We start from the raw sequence: 20,876 nt of genomic DNA, 5'->3' as shown, positions 1-20,876 counted from the left end.
CTAGAAAAATGACACCTCCTGTTGGCTCCTCAGACTTAGCAGAAACCTGCCCCCCAACTTGTCTGGGTGGCTTCCCCCACTTCCTCCTCAGCTGCTCCCATCCCCACACCTCAGGCATGGGGAACGGCACGTGCCCGAGCTGTTCATTCCCCAGAGTCTGTTCCTCCCGGCGCGATGAGACGGCCGACAAAATGTTTTGACAAGGAGGAAGTGGGTGTCGATGCTGCCGGCCATCACCATTTGGTGGAGCACTCACCAACAAATATGTTAGCAACAGATGGAGAGGCAATTCTTCGAAATGAGTCCAGTTAATCAATGCTCTAAAATAGAATCTGTTAATAGAAAACGTGAAGTACAGTAATTCCAACAGATTAGGAGCCAACTGCCATTGAAACGATAGCTTGTTACTCACAGTTCCCAAGAGGAGGGAGCACGCCACGCCATGGGGGTGCCACACAGGGAAGCCCGGGGGTGGCTCATGAGGTAGAGAGAGACGGGGGAAAATGTGAGGAAGAGCCTTTCTGGTGGTTTCCGTGGGAAGGAATGGGTGAGGCAGGCAGGCAGGTTTAGGTGTGGCTAGTCAGAACAATTTCAGGGGCTCAGGGGCACAGGGGCTGTCCCTGGTTGTCTGGTACCTGGCCCTGGGGTGACTAGGGCAGAGGATGGTGGCCTGGGGCGTGAAGGAGTCAAGCATCAGAATCCAGAGAATAAAAGACATGGTTGTACGATGAGAAAACAGACTTGCGCTGCTGGCGTGGCTGCTGTGTTACCAGTCGCTAAAGATCCAGGTCAGCTTTCCCATCCCCATGTGCCCATCCCCAGGCCCACGAGAGAAGAGTGAACCCGACACTCACAGCCAGCCTTGAAGAAGTCTCAGATGTGTGGGGTCTTCCTGGCTTTCTCACTTGCCATTCTCTCTCTCTGGAATGCCGTACCCCCAAATGCTCTGTTGACTCCACTCATGCTGCAAGATCCAACACAGACATCTCCTCCTCCAGGAAGCCCTCTGCCCCCTCCCCAGCCTCACTGCCCTTCTGCTCCTGCACAGCCCCACCCCTGACCCTGCTGGGTGGGACTCACCTATGTACCCTTCTGTGCCTCCCTCAGCCCTGGCTGCACCTTAGAACCACCTGGGAACTTTAAAAATGCCCACCCAGCACCCTCTCCTGCAAGATGAGTCAAGCGAGCGCTCGGTGGGCGCAGCCCTGGCATCTGCACTTTCTACAGTTCCCGTGTGACGTGCAGCCGTGGCTGAGAACCGCCACCCTAGACCGTGAGGCCCTTGACCACCGGGGCTCTGTGTCCTGCGTTCAACTGGCACAAAAACGAAGAATTGCTCTCCTGAACACAGAGAGGATGGGGGCTCCAGGGTCAGTGACCTTTGAACAAGGGCCCTCAATGACACAGCGCGAAACGCGGGCGCCGCGCTTCTGTGTCTGACTCTCGGCTCTTGGCCCAACTCTGGGGAAGTCGAGCTCCCATGTGGAACCTGTGCACGCGGCCCCTCCACTTCCGCCAGCCTGTTCCGGGTGACTACATTAACGGCCACAGCCCCGCCCCCTCCCCGCATCACCCCTCTCGCCATGCCATGTCACTTTGCAGCGCGCCCCCCTACTCTAGGTTGGGCCATGTAACTTGCTTGGCCCCCTGCGATGTCAGCGAATGTGGCATAGGTGGAGGCTGGAGTGAGTGGGCTCTCCCTGCTCTGCTCCTGCTACGGCCGTCCGGGGCTGGCCTGCCGGAGGGGAGCCAGGAGGAGCAGGGCTGAGGCCCCAGTCAGCCAGCCGAGGCCGCGTGCACCAGCCAGTGTGCACCAGCCGGCAGCCAGGCGACCCTCAGGGGTGCAAGTGAGCACAGCCAACGTCACCAGAGCTGCCTAGCCTACCCCACCTGACCTCAGTCTGAGGAGAAACCCTGCCTACGAAAGCTCACCCCACGGGCCCGTGAGCCACCTCCATGCTCCTGGTTTGTGCCACTAAAGTCATGTGCTTGTTCATTACCCAGCCTTGTGGTACCAGCAGAAAATGAACACACTGCCTCTCCCCTCTCTCCATGGCTTGAATCCCACTTCTTCAAGCTCCTTGCCCTCAGCCCCAAGCACACTCCACTCTTCTCCCTACACTGTCCTAAGATGCTGGCTCCTCCTTAAACTCCACTTTATCTCCAGGGATGGCCTCTCCCTGCTTTCGCTGCTGCTCCAGAGACCCGAAATCTCAGAGCAGACTTAAAGTGGTCGTCCTAGAAGATGAAACCCAGGCTGAAAGAGCAGAGAGCAGAGCAGACGCCGGGGGAGAAGAAAAGCTTGTGTGAGAGGCTTGGGTTTTGTGCAGCCAGCAGATCTTGAATAGTATTAATAAAACATTAATGGGCTTACTTAAATTATGTTTCTATCTCATTGTAAACACAGCCAAATGAGATGGGTGATCTAAGTCTTTAAATAGCAACACACGGTTATTTGTTTTGTCAGCTGTTTTGTAACATTGTTAACAAAAGGTTAAGGGGATGTAAGTATAACCTGGTGACTGTCGTTAGTAACACTGTATCGTATACTTGAAATTTGCTACAAGGGTAAATCTTAAATGTTGTCACCACACACAATAAAAGGCAGCTATGTGAGGTGATGGATGTGTAATTACCTTGACTGTGGTAATCATTTTACAACGTGTACACATATTAAATCATCACATTGTGCACCTTAAAAAATCACATTGTACTACCTAAATACATATAATTTTTATTTGTCATCACACCTCAATAAAGCCAGAGGGGAAAAAAGGCAACAATGGGGAGGAAAAAAAAAAAAAAAAAAAAGGAAAACCTGATAAGCATCTCCCATCATAAATCATGGAATTGAGGACCATGGCCACAGACTCCTCTCTTGTCCTTTTCTCCTAGGGGAGATTTGTGTGTTCTAAGAAGAATTCCCTGCTCCTGAATTTCTCTTCTGTGCTGCCTGAAAAGACACTCATTGGATGTTAAATGTGGGTGAGGTATGAGCCACTCACTCCTTAGTATCAAATAGTGTACTCAGCGCTCTGTCTCAACACCAAGCAGATACACCTTGATGAAGTAGGAGCTCAGAGAAGAGGCAGGAGGGTCGATCCAGAGGCCCCTGGGGAGTGTGTGGGATGCTGCAAAGCCAGAGGGCAGTGTCAGGAGACTGTGTTAGCCAGTGGGAGGTGGCGAAGGATGGGGGGCTCAGGGAGTGGGGAGCAGATCTGGGAGGAAACTGAGGTAGGGCTGAGGAGAAGGGATGGATGGAGATCCCAGAGCTCAGGAACAAGGAAACACAGAGAAGGTTGCATGGGAGCATCTGCCCACCTGTCTGTTCCTGCAGCAGCATCCTCAGAGAGGAAAGGGCTGGACTAGTCCTATTAACTTGTGTTCCCACCTTTCAGGGCCCGCAAGGTCTTTGCTGAAAGGTCCCTCTCAGTCATCAGGGCAGGCCCCCGAGGATCCTGCCCAGAACCCTGCCCTCCAGACCCCTGGCTTCCTGGACAGCCCGCCAGCCTGGACAGGTCCCGCATGACCCAGCCTGTGCCTCTTCTCACCTCCACATAACCTGCTTCTGTGATCTGACCCTGCCCTGCCCTAAGCAGAGAGGGGACAGGGAGAGGCTGAGTCATCTGAGCTCTCCTATATACCTTTTACATCCTGGTACCATGATGGCTGCTGACCCTCATTGTCTTGTCTTAGACTTTCACCACCCCTGCAAGGCAGTATCACTTCTGTCTTACTACTGGGAAGGCTGAGACTCAGAGAGGTGAAGCGACTTGTCCGAGGATACACAGCTAGATGGGGGGGAAGGGGGGTCAGCTGGACTCCACATCTGGGGATCCTAACTTTTAGATTCAAACTAGGGATCTCGGTTTTGCTTCATCATCAGCCTTGATTCGCACCCTCAGCTCTGCCCAGTTCCCCTGGCACCTTAAGGCCATCCTTGACCTTCCACTAGGAGCACAGAGATGTCCACCCACTGCCCTAAAGCACTCAGTCTGGTTTCAGCATCTGGCAGGAGATTCGAGTCCAGATGATCCCACCCACCACTCCTGTTCCAGCTCCCAATACTAAGTGGCTTCTACAACAAGGAAGGACACCTGAGAACGCTGGTGGCGGCACATACAGGATATCCTAGAGGGGGTTCGAGAAGAAGCCACCGCCTCAGCCTGTGGAGGTGGAGGAGGGGCCCGGAGGAGCTACGTAGAAGAGACGGCAGACTCATCCTTGAACTATTCAGCAGCACCTCAGAAAAGTCCCCACGTGCTCACTCCAGCCCGCCCTCCCAGAAGCCCCTGGGGAGGAGCCCCTGCAGCAACGTCAGTGAATTTAGTCTTCAAGGCAGCCACGATGGTCGGCTGAAAAGCTGCCGTTGGCCCCGAAGGCGGTCGACTGTCTGGTCAGCCGAGCTGTGCAGCGCTGGGCCGGGCCCTGGACCTGTGGTCCTCAGACTTTGCTGGGCACCACATCCCCGGGCTGACGCAGACCACAGGGTGGCCCCCTTGCTGAAACATGACAGGTCTGGGCTTTGATTCTTAACAAACCCCCCAGGAGATACTAACAAGACCGAAGCTGCAGAGCCACCGACATGGGCCCCTGCTTCTCCGAGTGCGGTCCAGGGACCAGTAGCGCGGGCCCCACCCGGGAGCTGTTAGGAATGCAGAATCCCAGGCCCGCCTCAGACTCCTGACTCAGCTTAACAAGATGGCCAGGCTCCACATGCACGGAAGCCTGGGACGCCTGGATGAGGGAAGGCTCAGTGGATGACTGATGATTGATTTCCGGCTCGAACACCATCGCATTTGATCCCCACGACAATGTGGCGGGTGAGCACCATTTTCCCAGTTGTGCAGAAGATGACAGGGAGGCCTGGAGAGGGGAGCGACTTTTCTGAAGCCGCAGGTTCACAGGTGGGGGAGCTGGGGTGGGAAACTCAGGCCTGTCCAACCCTCCATTTCACTCCCACTTCTCCCTGCCGTCCTCGCACCAGGACGTGAACAGCGATGTCTTCAGGAGTGAAACTTTCCAATACGTTGGAGTGGACTCGCTGCAGGAGGACACAGACCAGAAACGGATGTCCATCCACCAGGATCGAAACAGAAACAGGCTCTCTGGTCAACCCTGAAATCCAGCTTACCAGGACCCCTACCCCACCAACTTCCCAGAGCCCCAGACTTCCCGCTGAAAGAGCCCATACAGCGTTCAGAACAGGCTTACCGTGTTCATCCAGCAGTATGTTGTCCGGCTTGATGTCTCTGCAAGAGAAAACAAAGAAGCTGAAGATGCATTCCTGCAGATGAGCACATGACAAACGGGACGCTTGGGGACACGTGCCCGACAACACCCAGCCTGCTGGTCTCTCCCGGGGCGTGAGGTGGCAGACAGCGGGCAGGGAGTCATCATGATGAGAAAGGAGCAGCTGTGTGCTTGCCTCCTTCCCTCTCCTGGGACAGCAAGTGGATGGTGTGAATGTTTTTTCCTGAACGTTCTTAACAATTTCTGACCTTGTGACTCTCAGCAGGGACTGCTCATTGAGCACGTGGTCTCTGCCAGCGGGTATAGACAGCTCCCCTTCCTGATGTAATTTGGCCCTCCTGCCTTGCTACTTCCGTAGGTAACCTCCCCAGGGTTACAGTCTCTGCTCCACAGAGGCGGGAACTGAGACCCAGGGAGGGCCTGTAACCTGTGCAGACCAGCAATTGGCACAGCCGGCCCTCAGCCAGCATTTGTATGGTTTGTGAGCCAAGACAGGCTTTTACATCTTTAAAGTGTTATCAGAACAAAACAACACACACATACACACGCATACACAAAGCGAAAACGTAAAAGAATGTACAAGAGATATGAATGTGGCCCTCAAGCCCTAAAATATTTATTATCTGTCCCTTTACAGAGAAAACTTGCTGATCCCTTTGTAGGGTAATACAGTGAACCACATGCAGCTTAATCTGGGCTGCGGAGTTTCTGGAAAGTTCTGCTCTATGTCACCATCACAGCAAAGGGCCCTCGATCATAAGTTGTGCTTGTTAAAGACGGGGCTTTGCTTTCTTCACCTCTGTACCCGGTGCTGCGCACGGCGTCTGTCACTAGCAGACACTGTCAAAAAAACCCCAGAGCTGGACGGCAGTTAAAGCGGTAAAAACAGGTTGTATTCGGGACTCACACAATACGGAAGAGAGGCCGCAGGACAGAACTGGGCCCGGTTCCCAGCACAGCACGGACAAGCGGGGGTTTATAGCCCAGAGGCAGGTGGGGGCCAGGGGATGGAAATTCCTAAGAGGAAAGATCGGGCTGAGGGAGGATTGTGGCTAAAGCGACCAAGGAGGATTCTCGCTGCAGGCAGGCGGGGCACAGAGCCCCCTGGGGTGGGGGGTGGGGTGTGAGGAACCTCCTCAGGCATCCAGGGTGGGGATTCCGGCTAAACTGATTTAGCACGCTTCTTCTAAAACTGGACGACGCAGAGACCAACACGGAAGCCCAGAGGTCAAGGCCGAGTTGCAAAGGAGTTCAGAGGAGGCTTAGCGGAGTTTGGTCGAGGAGAGAATCTTCGTCAGCTAACAGGAAACTCAGATGAGAGAGGAAGGGGAGAATGCTTACAAAAGAAACACAGCCTTCGAGAAACTCAGCTGACATCTTCAACCCCGATTTACTCATCATTTACATGCATTCACGCTCCAAAGCTCTAGGTTAACACCACAGATTTTAGAAATGCAAGCCCCATTCACTCATTGTAATAAATGTCACATCTTCTGAAACTTAATGACAGCTTTCCTCAAAATAAGAAGCGATTGCTCCTGCGTTTATCGAATAATAATTCTACCTGAAAACACAGTGTGGTTATTTGTAATAATGTGAGGTGATGTCTATGGCTTTGGGGATGAAAGAAACACTCAACCTACATATTTAAATTGTTATTTTCATGGTGACTTTTCAAGCCCATGAATATTGACGAGCATCAAGTAAATGGGCCCCTGCTGCCAAGTTCACAAACATCCAGGATGAACAGAGAGATAATTCGAGGCGGCCCCTTTGGGAGGATAAACTTGCGAACTTACAGAATTAAAACAAAAGGCGGAAGACCCAGAGCCAAGTGTTTGTGGATCAAAGCAGCGAATGCCTGGTCCCCGTCTGGGGCATCGCCCAGCAGGGTCTTTCAAGAAAAGGTGAGAAACGAAAAATAAAGACTTGTCAAGAAGGAAAACACGGCAGCAAATGTTGAAGCGCATCCTTTAAGGTGTCACCAGGGCTGGGATGACCCTGTTTGGGGCTTGGTGCAGGGTGGAAGGGCTGTGGCCTGGGGACTGAGACCCCGGAATGCCTGCGAGGGCCACAGCCTGAAGCAGACAGTGCCTTTCTGAGGTTCCTCTGCCTGCCCTCCTCTCCCTTCCTTCCTTCCTCTTGCCTCCCTTCCTTCCTCTGACCATCCCGTCTCCCTTTCTCCCACCTTCTTCCCTCACCCCTCCCTCTTCCTCCATCCCTTCCTTTTCTTTCCATGAACATTTCCCAAAGGCCTCCTCTGGGCAGGTCTGGGACTGCAGGGGTTGCAGAGGCTCAGGACCCTTCCAGAAGCTCAGACTCGGTGGGAGGGGAGACACGCAGGCTGGGCGCCGTCTGGCGGAGCGGCACAGAAGCAGGGGAGAGGGGGCCGCGGAGCCCCAGAGAAGAGGGAACAAAGGCAGCTGGAGAACAAATGGCCAGGGTGCACTCAGACGATAGGGACCAAGGTGACAGAGACAATAAAAGATGGGGGGCGGCAGAGCTAAGGAGAGGTGGCCTCGTGTAGTGGGGTGAATGGTGTCCTCCTGGAATTCATGTCCACCCAGGACCTCAGAATGTGACCTCATTTGGAAACAGACCTTTGCAGATGGACTTAGTTAAGGATCTCAAGATGAACTCCCGGGTTTAGGGTGGGCCCCAAGTCCGACGACTGCTCTTCCTAAGAGAAAGGAGCTGGAGACCTGGACACACAGACACCAAGGAGAGAAGAGGCGGCGTGAAGCCAGAGGCAGAGACGGGAGTGATGCGGCCACAAGCCAAGGAGCACCTGGAGCCGCCAGAAGCTGGAGGAGGCAGGGGAAGACCCCTCCCGCCCTCTGAGGAGGCACAGCTCTGCCGACACCTCACCTTCAGTCTTCTGGCCAGAACTGCGAGATGATAAATTTGCGTGGTTTTAAGCCACTGGTTTTGTGGTGATTTGCTTCGGCAGCCACAGGAAGCTAACGCACCTGGCAGAGCAGAAGGACAGCTGGTGGAGGAGGTGGGCAAGGCTCAAGTGGCAGCCAGTGTCCCCCGCTGACCATGGTGTGACCCGCAGCCACATCCAAAAGGCCCCTGTTCATGGTCTCTCATATCACAAGGACCAAACAGAGCACAGGTGTGAGCAGCTTATAAGCCAGACTCCACGGCTCCAGTGAAAGCTGTCGAGGTCCCCTCCCAGCCCCTCTCCCACAGTGGGGTGACCCCTGCCTGTGCTGCAGTTTCCTGTGTGGTGTGGATTAAATATCTGATACGTGCACCTGTTCCCTCCGTGCCAGCTCTTAGCGTGGAGGGGAATCAATGATCCGCAAGCATTTGTGGGACGTCCCCTCTATGGTCACTGGGGACACAATCGTGAACAAGATAGACCCAGCCAAGTGGAGCTTGTGTTCTAGGAGGGGAGACAGGCCAGGAAGCATGGGAATAAATGACACGATTGCAAGTTGGGACAAGCGCTTCGAGGGTCTAGAAGAGAGACCAGCAGAGGTCCTGCTTGATTTGCTCATCATTTACATGCATTCACTCTCCAAAGCTCTAGGTTAAAACCAGTAGGGGGTCAGGGAAGGACTTTCAGAAGACGTGACATTAGGGTGACATTGAATGACAAGAAAGAGCTAGTCATGCACAACCCTGGGAGCAAGTTCCCATTTTGCAGATGAGGCAACAGAAGGCCGGGAGGGGAAATGATTGACCTGTGACATGCCTCTAGCCAAGGGGACATGACGAAGGTGACGGGGTCATCTCCCAGATTACATTATATAGCTGTCTTAGCAGACTGGAGTGAGGGGTCCTCCCTTGCTGGCTTTGAAGATGTGCACTGTCACATGTGTGGGCCACATGGCAGGGAACTGCAGGTGCCCCTAGGAGCTCAGAGCCAGCAAGAAAATGGGGACCTCAGTCCAGTAGCCACAAGGGACTGAATTCTGCCAACAACCGTGAGACCTTAGGAAAGACCCAGAAAGGTCCAGAAAGGAATGCAGCCCAGTGAATTGCAGCTTTGTGGCAACTTGAGCAGAGGAGCCAGCTGGGCTGCGCCCGGACTCCCGACCCATGGGAACTGAGGCAATACATGAGTTGTTTTAAGCTGCTAAGTCAGTGGCTATTTGTTACGCAGCAACAGTGATACACTAGCTGTATGATCTTGGGCAACCTACTCTGAGCCTCCTCCTCATCTGAAAACAGGAATAATAGCCCGTATCTGACTGCTGCTGGGGGTATGCAAGGAGGTGCTTCTTCTACGAGGCTTCGCACGGCTCCCGGTGCATAAGAGGTGCTCTTGAAAGGAGTAAGGGAGGACTCAGGGCAGATTCTTGAGCTTTCAGCAAAGGGACTTAGATTGCTCTCACAGGAGGCTCCCCAGGCAGACTCCTGCAAAGCCACACGAGACGGAGAGCCTGAGTCATTTGGGATTTAATAAGAAAGCATTTAATGGGCAAAGCATCTTATCAGAACCTTTAGGTTAGCAGTTTCAGGACCATTTCCTCCAGTTCTATTCCTCACACTGATTGCATCTCAGCTCCAGTGCGTCATCCTGTTGCAAATGGGCTCGTAAGTTGAGAAAGCGCATTAGAAGCACTGCGTGCATGGGAGAGGCTGTGATGGCGTTTTCTGAGGACAGGCTCATAATTTCAGAGCTGGGCGAGATGACACTTTGATGGAAAGAATGCGTGCGAGGCCGTAAATCCCAGTTCTTGCTCTGGAATCATTCCCCAGCCCCGAAATAAAACAAAGCATAAAATGGGGTATTTTAAAAAACAGCACAGGAATCAGCCCAGAAATGGCTCTGACCCAGACCGCAGAGGACAGCCACGAGGACGTTAATGTTCATGTCGCTTTGCAGGGGGTGTCTGAGTATTCTGTGTCGGCAAGCTTATGCAGCAATAAAAACACATAAAAACCTGATGGAGAATAGGCCACATTTGTGAAATGAAAATCTGTGGCTATTTTACCACTAGAGAAAGAAATACGCACTTTAACATGCATGAATGTTGTAGGGAGAGGTGGAAAAAGAGATTCAGAGAGGGCTTCGCTGGCCTGTATTCAGGCCACACTGCCTGATCCGAGCTTCGGATTCCTCAGCTGTAGGACGGATAATAACATGAACTCCACAGAGTTATGGTGAGGATTCGTTTCAATCATTTTCTTTTGCTCCTTGTTAAAGCACCTTAATCTACATCCTAATTACTGCAGGAACTTAGCTTCATTGTGTTCTGAAACACAAATTCGATAACGTCAGTCGTCTGATCCAGAAACTTCTGTAGCTCCCCGCTGTTCACCCAGGAACTGCCTTTAGGGCATTGCTGGCAGGACAGGTGACAGGACTAAGAGTGGTCAGCTCTGAGGCAGAGGAGACCAGCCTGGCTGGGGTGGTGGGTGGAGCTGTCGGATGAAGGGAGATGAGTTTGGAGAGGTGCGTTGAGACCACGTGAGGGGCTTTATTTGATCGAGAAGGCAAATTTAGTTTGCTAGACTTAGGAAGGAATTCTTGGGGTTTCCTTCTGGTCAGGCTGAATATTGGATGATTGACTTCGCCAAGGATGTACGAGAGCGGCCAGCACCGTGGCAGGCCCACAGGAGGCAGGCTGGTTGTTAAGAGCAGAGGGAGCAAAGACCTTTCAGTACTGAGGCTGGGCTGACTGTGCACTGGGGAGGATGGCGGAGGCGTCTGCTGAGCCTCAGGGGAATAGGCAGGAGTCACCATGGCTGTTGAGCTCTGTCTTGGCCAGCTTCAGGGGGCCTCGCACCCACCCACCAGTGAGCTGATGTGGGACAGGAAGCAAATGAACTTGGTTCTTGCATTTTGGAATCTCTCGCCATATTGGCATGGACTGTTCTAGAAACTGGGTAGCGATTATGAAACGACACGTCCTTGCTACATGTTAAATATTACTTCTTTCTCCCTCTCTTTCCTGCTTCCTGTGGAGGGCAGGGACCACCCACAACACCTAGCCCCCAACATGATGCCCTCATGTTAACAGCAGTGCTGGTAATATTGACAGCTAACCTTTATCGAATGCTTCTCGTGTGCCCGGCACGGTTCCGAGCACGTCACGTGGACCTGACATGTGGTGTGGCTACCCCGTATTGGGGACCACAGGCAGCACATTATCTGGCAGCTCGCCTAATTCCAACACAGCGTAGAGGCATGTACCATATTATTTGTATCTTAGGATACGTTTCTTTATTACAACATCCACGTACAAGGCTGCATTTCTTTTTTAATATGACCCGAATGACTTTACAAGGCATAAATCTGAGCCTGTCCCTTCTTACATAAATCCTTTTAATGGCCCTCAGGTACCTGTAGTGTTGGTGGGCAGACTCTGGATCCCATGTTCTAATATAATCGCTAAAATAAAAAATGAACACTGAGATGTGGTTGTCAACTTTTAAATCCATCAACTGAGGGCATCAAAGACAACTACCAGGCACTACGATTGGACTCGCACAAAAAGAGGGGAAAAGGAGCCATTTTACCCCAGAAGAGTCATGAGGACACAATTTCAGAAAATGGCACAGTTGTCACTGGCCTCAGGCCCCTTTGCGGACAAGTTTTTCGAAAGCACTGACCAAAGGCCAGAGTCCAGATTCTTCAGGGCTTTTCCTGATCTGGCCAGTCAGCCTAGCCCCTGCTCCCTGTGGCCCAGGGACACGAGACCACCTCTGGTTCCCCAGCTTTCCCGGGTCCAGTCTCTTCATGGCACGCCCTCCTCCCTACTAAACCCCCTGCCGCAGGTTTTAGCACACAGTGCAGTTGCAATCTCCTCCTGGAATACTGTAGCGGGTCAAATGGTGTCCCCCCAGGTCCACGCCTACCTGGTACCTGTGAATGGGGTGTCATGTGGAAACAGTGTTTGTGCCGAGGTAATTGAGTCCAGATGAAGTTGTACCGGTTTAGGGTGAGCCCTAAATCCAATAACTAGCGTCCTTCTAAGAAGAGAGGAAAAGGCACAGGTCCACACAGAGACAAAGGTGACGTGCAGACAGAGGTGGGGACTGGCGGGACGGATCTACAAGCCCAGGACCGCCAAGGACTGCCCAGGGTCACCAGAAACCAGGAGAGGGGTATGGGACCGAGTCTCCCTCAGAACCCGCAGGAGGAAACAAACATGCCAACATCTTGATTTTGGACTTCTGAACTGCAAGACAATAAACGGATGTTGTTTTAGGGCACCCAGTTTGTGGTACTTAAGCGCTGCCCCCTCTGGCCCACGGCCCATGGCCCGCCCTGCTTCCCTGTGTCCAGCCTGATGTCACAGCTCGGCCTTGGTCATTTACTCACCCGGCTGCTCCAGGCCCTTTGCACATGCCACTTCATTTATCCTCATATGACCTGAACCAGTGCCCCAGGGCTGCTGTAACAAATGACTACGAACTCAGTGACCCCAAACAACACAGATTCAGTCTCTTACAGTCCTGGAGGCCGGAAATCCAAAGTAAGGCTGCAGGGACTAAAATCAAGTGTCAACAAAGCTGAGTTCCTTCTGGAGATTCCGGGGAGTTCCCTTGCCTTCCCAGCTCCTGGAGGTGCCCTCATGCCTTGACTGTGGCCCCTTCCTCGCATTACTCCAGCCTCGTTTCCCTTGTCACATCTCCTACTACTGACTCCGACCCTCCTGCTTCCTTCTGATGAGGATGCTTGGGGTTATACCGGACCCACCTAGATAATCCCGGACAGTCTCCCATCTCGTGATCCTTAACTTAATCATATGTAGAAAGTCCCTTTTGCTGTGGAAGGTATCACATTCACAGGTTTTTGGAGATTAGGATGCGGCATCTCTGGGGGCCATTATTCAATCTACACGTGTCCTCCTACAAATTCATACATGGAAGCCCTAACCCCAGCACCTCCGAATGGGCCTGTATTTGGAGACAGGCTCTTTAAAGAGCTGATGAAGGTAAAATGAGGTCAGCAGGGGGCCCTGACCCAATCTGACAGGTGTCCTTGTAAGAGGAGGAGATCAGGACACAGACACACGGAGGGGCGACCAGGTGAGGACACAGGGAGAGGACAGCCCTCAGCAAGCCACGGAGGGAGGAGCCTCAGGAGAAACCAAACCGCCCACACCTGGAGCCGGGACTTCCGGCCTCCACAACTGGGAGAAAATAGATTTCTGTCGTTTAAGCTGCCCAGTCTGTGGACTTTTGTTACGGCAGCCAGAGCAGACTAACAGAGGTAGGCAACATTATTATCCCTATTTTACTGGACAATAAAACTGAGGCCGAGAGCAGTGAAACACTCCCTGAAGTCACAGTGAGTCCGCGGAGGAGCCAGGATATGCCCGTGAGAGACCCCTGACTTGATTTAAAGGCACGGAGGCAATGCTTTAGATGTACGCAGCCTACTAGGGTAGCTCTTTCTTGCATCTGGCTTCAAATTCCAGGCTGCAACTTAAATCCTTTTCCTCTTGCTTTATTCTTTGGGGGAGGAAGTGCATCCGGTCAAGTCACGCTTGGGGGTTGCTGGTTTTTCTTTAATTCTGCAAAGAACAAACATCAGCATGGCTGGCATTGATTAACTCAGTTCAAAAGCTGTGCCACTCCATGGGGCCTGGATGTGAACTTGGTTATAAGGCAGTTGCATTCAGCTAATTATTCCCAAGTGTATCTCCGGGAGATTTTAAAAAGATTTCAGGGTTCACAAACATGCTCAAGGATGCACCGGGTTCAGTGAATTCCTTCATGGGTGGGTGAACCCCACAGCACAGGCCCCCCTGCCCCGGGCACAACGAGGGGTCACCTTGCCAGGAGGGCAGGAAGAGTCCCCCAAACCTTCGCAGATCCACCTAGCTCAGTGTTCTTTCTTTCTAGTTGCTCTGAGAACACTGAACTGCAACCATCTGAGCATGAGTCAGCCTGCTCCGCCAGACCGTGAGCTCCTCGAGGCCGGAGCCAGTGCAGCAGCATTTGGAAACCACGAGAGAGTGTGGAAGGCTGGGATGCATGCCCGTGGCCCTGCAGTGACTGCGAGACAGCTGTGATGATGGGTAAGCCTTTGAGCCCTTCACACGTGACAACAGTTCAAATCCTTACTCTGCTACAGCGTGGGTCTCAGTTTTCCTCATCCATAAAATGGGGACAAAATGAAATAGTGTATGTAAAGGACTTAGCTCAGTTTCTAGCACATAGTAGGTGCTCAATAAATGGTGGTCATTTCCCCGACTCTGACCCACCCCTACTCAGCAGGGAGTTCAGAGGGCAGAAAGAAAGGAAGAGAGAAGAGTTGAGCCAAAGTGACTATGGCCATCTCTCACATTTGTGCAGTTTAACATTTCACGAAACCCCTCCCCATACTGTAGTTCATTGAATCCACCCAACAGCCCTGGAGAACCAGCATTATCTTCTTTCTGTGCACGAGGAAACTGCAGCCTAGCGAGGTGAGTGGCTTCCCATGGTCACAGTTCAAAAGTGGCAGCAGCAGGCTTTGAACCCAGCTCCCCTGATGTCCATGTAGTGCTCCTTCCTTCCCACTTTCTGGAGGGGCAGAGACATTAGCAGGCAGAGCACTTGACTGCCCTGTGCAGGCCCTGTGCGTGCCCATCACGGTCCCCGCGTCTGTGCACAGGCTCATCCCTGTGCCTGCAGCCGGCAGCTCCCCCTAGTCTCCACGGGGCCAATCCTCTGCAGGCACTGGCTCTCGCTCAGCCGTCAGGCCCTCTGAAAAGCCCTCCTTGAAGGCCTCCATGGACCAGCTCGCTGTCTTGCACTTTCTCGTTGCCAGCACTCCATTGTCACAGCAGCAACCACGATCGGTACATGTGTTTGTGTGATTATCTGATTGATGCTTTCCTTTCCCATTAGGCTCTGAATCCATGGAAGCTGGGCCCACGCCTGGATCTGCAGCCCTGGCATGGTGCTGAGCACACGTTAGGCGTTCAACAAGTACTGATGGATGGAAACCCATCAGGAGGCCCTAGGCGGACGTTGAGTCCAGAGGTCCTGAGAGAGGCCCAGGTGCACACGGCCAATGAGTGACAGGTCCCTGTGTGGTGCTCTGGCTCCCGGGACAGCCAGGGGACCCCCACCCCACACTCCCGGCTTCCCCCCGAGACCATGGCCTAGCTCCTATTTTATTTCACTCACTTTTGGCATCTTAAAAACTACTGCAATGATGTGGGTCCTGCATTTTCCTCCCAGATTCAGTCCTCTTGGTGGGCTCCTAGGCTGGGCCTGAAGCCCTGTGAATCTTCACGAGCCCCATGATGCCCCCATGGTACCCATTCTCCACATTTCTGTTAAGATGTCCAGACAATAGGCCTTATGTTCTTAATCTCAGAATTCTTAATCCCAGAATTACATTCTTGATCTCAGAATTACATTCTTGATCTCAGAATTCCTTTCTGAGGAAAATGTTGGAAAGAGTTCAATTCCACAGCGAGGCCTAATCTTATTATATGCACATTGATTCCTATTGGGATGCGGGAGCCCTGGGGCCAGGGGAGGACTCTCGCCATCAGGAGTAACCCTGCCATTTTCCAAATGAAGAGAGTAACGTTCAGAAGAGTCGAGTAATTTCCTTGAGACTCTGGGAAGTTAGCACCAGAGATGGAATTTGAATTTTGCTTTCTGACTGCTGTAAATTTCTTAATGGCGTGGATTTTACATGAGTCTTTGAGAAAGGTATTTTAGAGCTAAAAGGAACCTAAGAAATAATTGTGTTTATTATTAATAATTGAGAGGTTTAACTTCTTGCTCTAAATGACAAATATGTCCACTTTAGATCTGGGCTCAGGTCTGGGTTGATCTTTCTCGTGGCCTGTGCTCTTTCTACCATCACGAATTTGCTTGTCCTGCTTCTATCACTTTCCTATTACCACCCACAATTCAGACCACAGTTTCCCACCACATGCTCTGCAGGGGCCCTGGGCTCATGTTTGAGAGAGGGGATAAATGGGCAAAGATAAAAACGTATACCATATACATTTCAGGGGGAAAATACAGGGAGAATGTTAGAGGATGCTGTTTGAGAGAGATGACTGGGAAGAGGTCCCTGGAGGATGACGATGCCAGAGGCCTTGAGCTGTGCTGAGCCAGGTGGAGAAGCACGAGGGGCTGGTGTAGTGGATGCAGCGAGGAGGGGAGAGGAGATGCAGTGAGGAGCGGAGAGTGGCTGGAAGCCTGGATATTTACTCCGAGTGCGAGGAAACGTCCCCGGGAGGGGATCCCGGAGGAGGAGAAGGCCATGATCCCACTGCACATCACAGCTCGTCTCCACAGCGGCCCTGGATGAGCACAGTTACTTCCAGTCTCCAGCTGAAGAACCTGAACCTAATAATGATCAGGAATTTGCCCCAAACAGGGCTGGCCTCTGCAAAAACCCCCCTTCCCCGAGGTAATCACTCCCATTTGCAGGAGTAGAGAGGGGGCCCCAGAACTTCTGGAAAAGCACGGCGCCTCTCCCCTCCTAGCACTCACAGCTCACCATGGTCACCAGCCTGGGACCACTAGGACTGATCCACCCTGACTGTTGTCCCTTTTATGTTGGGACCAGGATCCAGGCCATCCCTCACCCCCTGGAATCCCGTCCCCTCCCCTGAGCTCTTCCCTCCCCTCCCCCTTCTGGAACTCATGGCCAGCACCAGCCCTCCCTTTGACCGTTTCCCTCACCTCCTGCTCTAACCCACACCTGGCTGCCCTCCAAGGACACGGTGCCCATCACCCTGGGAGCTCCATGCCGAAGAGGGCAGGTGGTCCCCTCGCTCCCCATTGCCCCTGTCCTGCCTTCTGCCTAAACGCTACCATCTTTGAGGATGGGGCCATCCGATCACACCGTCTCGTCCCTCCCCCGCTGCAGTACCCTGCGGACACCAGGACAGGCCTCACCGGTCCTGGAGGATTCAGCTCCACCCTCACGCCTCTCCCCCATCGGACCCCAGGCGTGAGCGCCGGTGATGCAACAACCACACGAATGGGCCCACAGCCTCTTCGGTTCCTGACCTCTCTTCCTGCAAAGACCTCCGTCCTCACTCTGCCTCACCCACTCACTCCCACGGTCACACCCGAGACCTTGTCCTTTCCAGTGACCGCCCCCCTCCCCACCTCTCAGGCATCCCACTCTCGAACCACCCACAGCCATCTTCCAGCTCACTCCTTCTTTCCATCCCCTGCCTCCTGCAGCTCTTCAACCCCACCGGCACCCACAGGCCAATGATCCTTCTACTTTTGCGGTCCACCCTGTCCGGCATCCCCAGCTGGAAGCCCGTGGTCCCCCACCGACGTCCCTCTTCCCACACACCCTCGGCTCCCGTGCCCGTTTTGCCAGGCAGAACCCAAACCCTGGTTAAATTCTGCTTCCTGACGACTCTGCTTCTGCGTGCACCCAGCGGAACGCGGCTTGAGAAAGAACCACCACAGCCACAAGTCTCCCTCTCAATCCTGACCACACCCCTGTGCCCCAACTACATTCTCCTGTCCCTTCATGTCACGCTTTGGTGACTATTTTATATCTTTCTCTCTTCAACACCCAACACCTTCTGTCCCAAAGCCCCGGTGCCACCACTGCCTCCTGTCTGACACCCGCATCCTCCGTGTCCCCCTTCTCTCCTAGTCCTTCTCATCCCAGCAGCCAGAGGGGGGCGCCCTCTGCTCACAACCCCTCCTGCCTCCTCTGCGGAATAAAACCACCCACTTACAAAGGCCTCCTGGCCCGACCTCTCACCCTCCCTTCTCTCACCCATGCAGCCACGGGTCTGCCATGCCAAGCAAGGTCCCACACACAGCCTCTGCCTTCCTGCCCCCTGCCTGGAAGCCCTATTCCCTGATATCCATGTGAGTCCCTCCGTCTCTCCTGCTGGCTGCCCAGCTCCCCGGCACTCCCTATTGCTCACCCTCCCTTATTTCTCTCCATACCCTCTCACCACCTGACATTTTGCTCATTGACTCACTCTTGGTCTCCTCCCCCAATTAGGATGTAACCCCACGGCAGCAGGGACATTTGCCCCCCCTGCTGTACCACCAGGACTTAGAACAGTGTCTGCCACAACACACACTCGGGAAACTGTTTGGATGGTTGAAAGGATGAAAGGCTTAGCACTCAGGACTACCTGCCTCTGAGTCCTTCACCTGTTTCTCAGGGCTGGTCCATAGTCCACGGCTTCAGAAACAAGGGTCCCTATGACCAACGCAGTGTCCCAGGCCCCACCCTGGAGCAGTCACGGCCTCAGATTCTGTGGGCGGGGCCTAGGAACCTGCCTTTTCGATAAGCCCCAGTGCAATTCTGACGTCTCCTGGGGTTGGAGAACCCTGCTCTGCTTATGGGGCAAGACAGATATCTGAGCTGGCTCACGATGGGAGGCTGCATTCAGGGGAGGCTCTTGTGGGAATTCTTAGTCTCCAACCCCTGGCATGTAGGCACAGCTTCTTTAAAATACAGGGCCCAGTGGTGGGCTCTGACTCCCTTGGGAGCCAGTTAGGACGACTGTGTGAGAGCTGCTGAGCCCCGCGGGCTCCCTGGGAGCAGGCCTGTTCAGTTTGATTGGCATGATGGGGGAGGGGAGGACCACCCCTGACTCTAGCACGGATGTGGCGAAGGAGGGAGGCAACGGGCTGTGTTAGCAGAGCTCTATAGCAACCTGCCGCAGCAGGTACCCATCAATCAGCTGGTAAAGGAAACAAGCTAACACTCCCCAGCGCACACCCACCCTCCCACCCCTGGGCGCCGGCAGGGCCCCGGGGGAACCTCAGGAGGGATTTCCCTTCCCTGATTTTACTAGGGATGTGGGAGCCCTGGTTAGAAAGCAGTCTATGTGGAGCATTACAGTGAATTAATATTTCAAGAGTTGCTATTTTAGGGCCCAATCTCTCCGTGTGAGGATTTCATCCAAGGGGGCATGCTGCCAGAATGTGTGAGATTCACAGAGTCCCAGGCTGTCAACCCGGGAAAGGACCTTAAGACTCTCTGAAACCAACTAGCCCTGGTCTCGTCACCTCTCTGAGCCTCAGTTTCCTCATCTGTGAAGTGGGATAATCATCAGGTCCACCTCCTGGGATCGGTGCAAGGATTAAATGCAATGAATTAAGTTAAATGCAATGAATTGAATTAAATGCAATGAATTAAATTAAATGCAATGAATCCTACAAAGAATTAGCCCAGGCTTGGCACATGGTGAAGTAGTAATTAATACATCAAAAAATTTAAAATGCTCAATTTAGAAATAAAAAAACCGTGGCTGGGAGGAAGGAAATGCCAGAAAGCAGCAGAACTGAGACCAGGATGGAAAGCTGGGGTCTCTTTGCTGCAAGCTGTTGAGAATCACGCTCCTGGGGCAGCCTTAGGAGGCCACGGGGAGGGACCGAGGGACCCTCTATCACGTCTCCCTCCGCTCCTCCCACCCAAGGGAGAGGAGGACACAGCGAGAGGAAAGCTTCATAAGATCTGAACAGGGGGCCCGCATGTTCCTTTTGCACGGGACCCCACCAATTATGTAGCTAGTCCTGCTTTTACCTCCAATCACGTCATCCTTACACCACGCTGCAAGGTGGCTGAGTGGCTTCATAGGGAGTGAAGAACCGGAGACCCAGAGAAGTTAAAAAGCCTACTCATAGTCCAACAGCATGTTGTCATCACCATCATTATCATCGCCATCAACATTATCCTCATCATCATCCCTGGTAGCCTGCCCCACCCTCCGCTCTGTCCTGTCACCCAGGACACATCTTGGAATGCAGTGATGCAGCACAGATGACCACGTTTGTCATCTGTTGTCTTTTCACCCCTCATCTCCCCTACTGGAAAGTAACCTCCGAGATCTGTCCGCTCTATGCCCGTAAGAGAGCGGTGCCCAGCACACGGGACGCTCTGCACACGCTGTGGGACGAGGGCACGGAACCCACGCTCTCCCAAGACTCCACTGCCAGGAAGTGAGCTGTTACTCTAAGTCTTTTCTCTTGGCTAATCTTTACAACTTTACAACTTACGAAGGACGATCGTCCCCATCTGATGGATGAGGAAACTAAGACTTAGAGAGGCTAAGTCCCCAGCTCACATTGTTCATTAGTGGCAGAGCCAGGCTTCGACCCTGCGTCTCTCTGGGGCCCCTGGAGGGAATGGCTGCCCACGGTGTCATCGGCCGACTGGGGGCCACAGGGAGCAGCAACCTTCTCGTCTGTGGCTTGAGCACAAGAACAACCCCATGCTCCCAAGGGGTTTCAGATGAAATGAGATGATGTGTGCGCAGCATCACGTTGGGTTCTGACCACCTTTGTCTCCAGCAACCCTCCCATCATCCTTGACAAGTCTCTGTCACCTCTCGCCTGCCCTGCCCCGAGGTGTAGATTTCAGGAAACAGCACGTGGATTATTTGAATTATTTTCCTGAAAGCTGCCCGGCCCCCGTGTGCCACCACCTTGCTCCTCCCTTACGTCCCTGAGACCCTCTTAATGTGGTGTGGGCAGAGGTTCTGGCAGCAGGCGTCTGGGTTTGAATCCTGGCTCCAAGACTCACTAACCGAGTGCAGTAAGGTGACCCGCAGGAATGAGGATGACGGCCCTACAGCTGACACTTACTGCGCCCATATTGTCCGGCACTGTCCACGGCCCTTTACGTACGATCTCATTTGATCCTCACAACAATCCTATGTGCTAGAGGGTACTGTCACTCTCATTTTATAGATAAGGACACTTAT

The 20,876-nt window shown here is 53.2% G+C and overlaps 1 protein-coding gene across 1 annotated transcript in view; it reads right to left on the bottom strand.

The window, feature by feature from the left end:
• Positions 1-20,876, bottom strand: part of STK32B (serine/threonine kinase 32B) — a 337,485-nt gene that overhangs the window by 59,682 nt on the left and 256,927 nt on the right. Inside the window, exon 5 of the mRNA XM_070613278.1 lies at positions 5,215-5,252. Coding sequence (XP_070469379.1) covers positions 5,215-5,252 — 38 coding nt within the window. The remainder of the gene's footprint in view (positions 1-5,214; positions 5,253-20,876) is intronic.

Source organism: Equus przewalskii, chromosome 3 (assembly GCF_037783145.1).
Source record: "Equus przewalskii isolate Varuska chromosome 3, EquPr2, whole genome shotgun sequence".
Taxonomy (NCBI): Eukaryota; Metazoa; Chordata; class Mammalia; order Perissodactyla; family Equidae; genus Equus; species Equus przewalskii.
The sequence above is the reverse complement of the archived record's forward strand: the minus strand, read 5'-3'. Positions and strand labels throughout refer to the sequence as shown.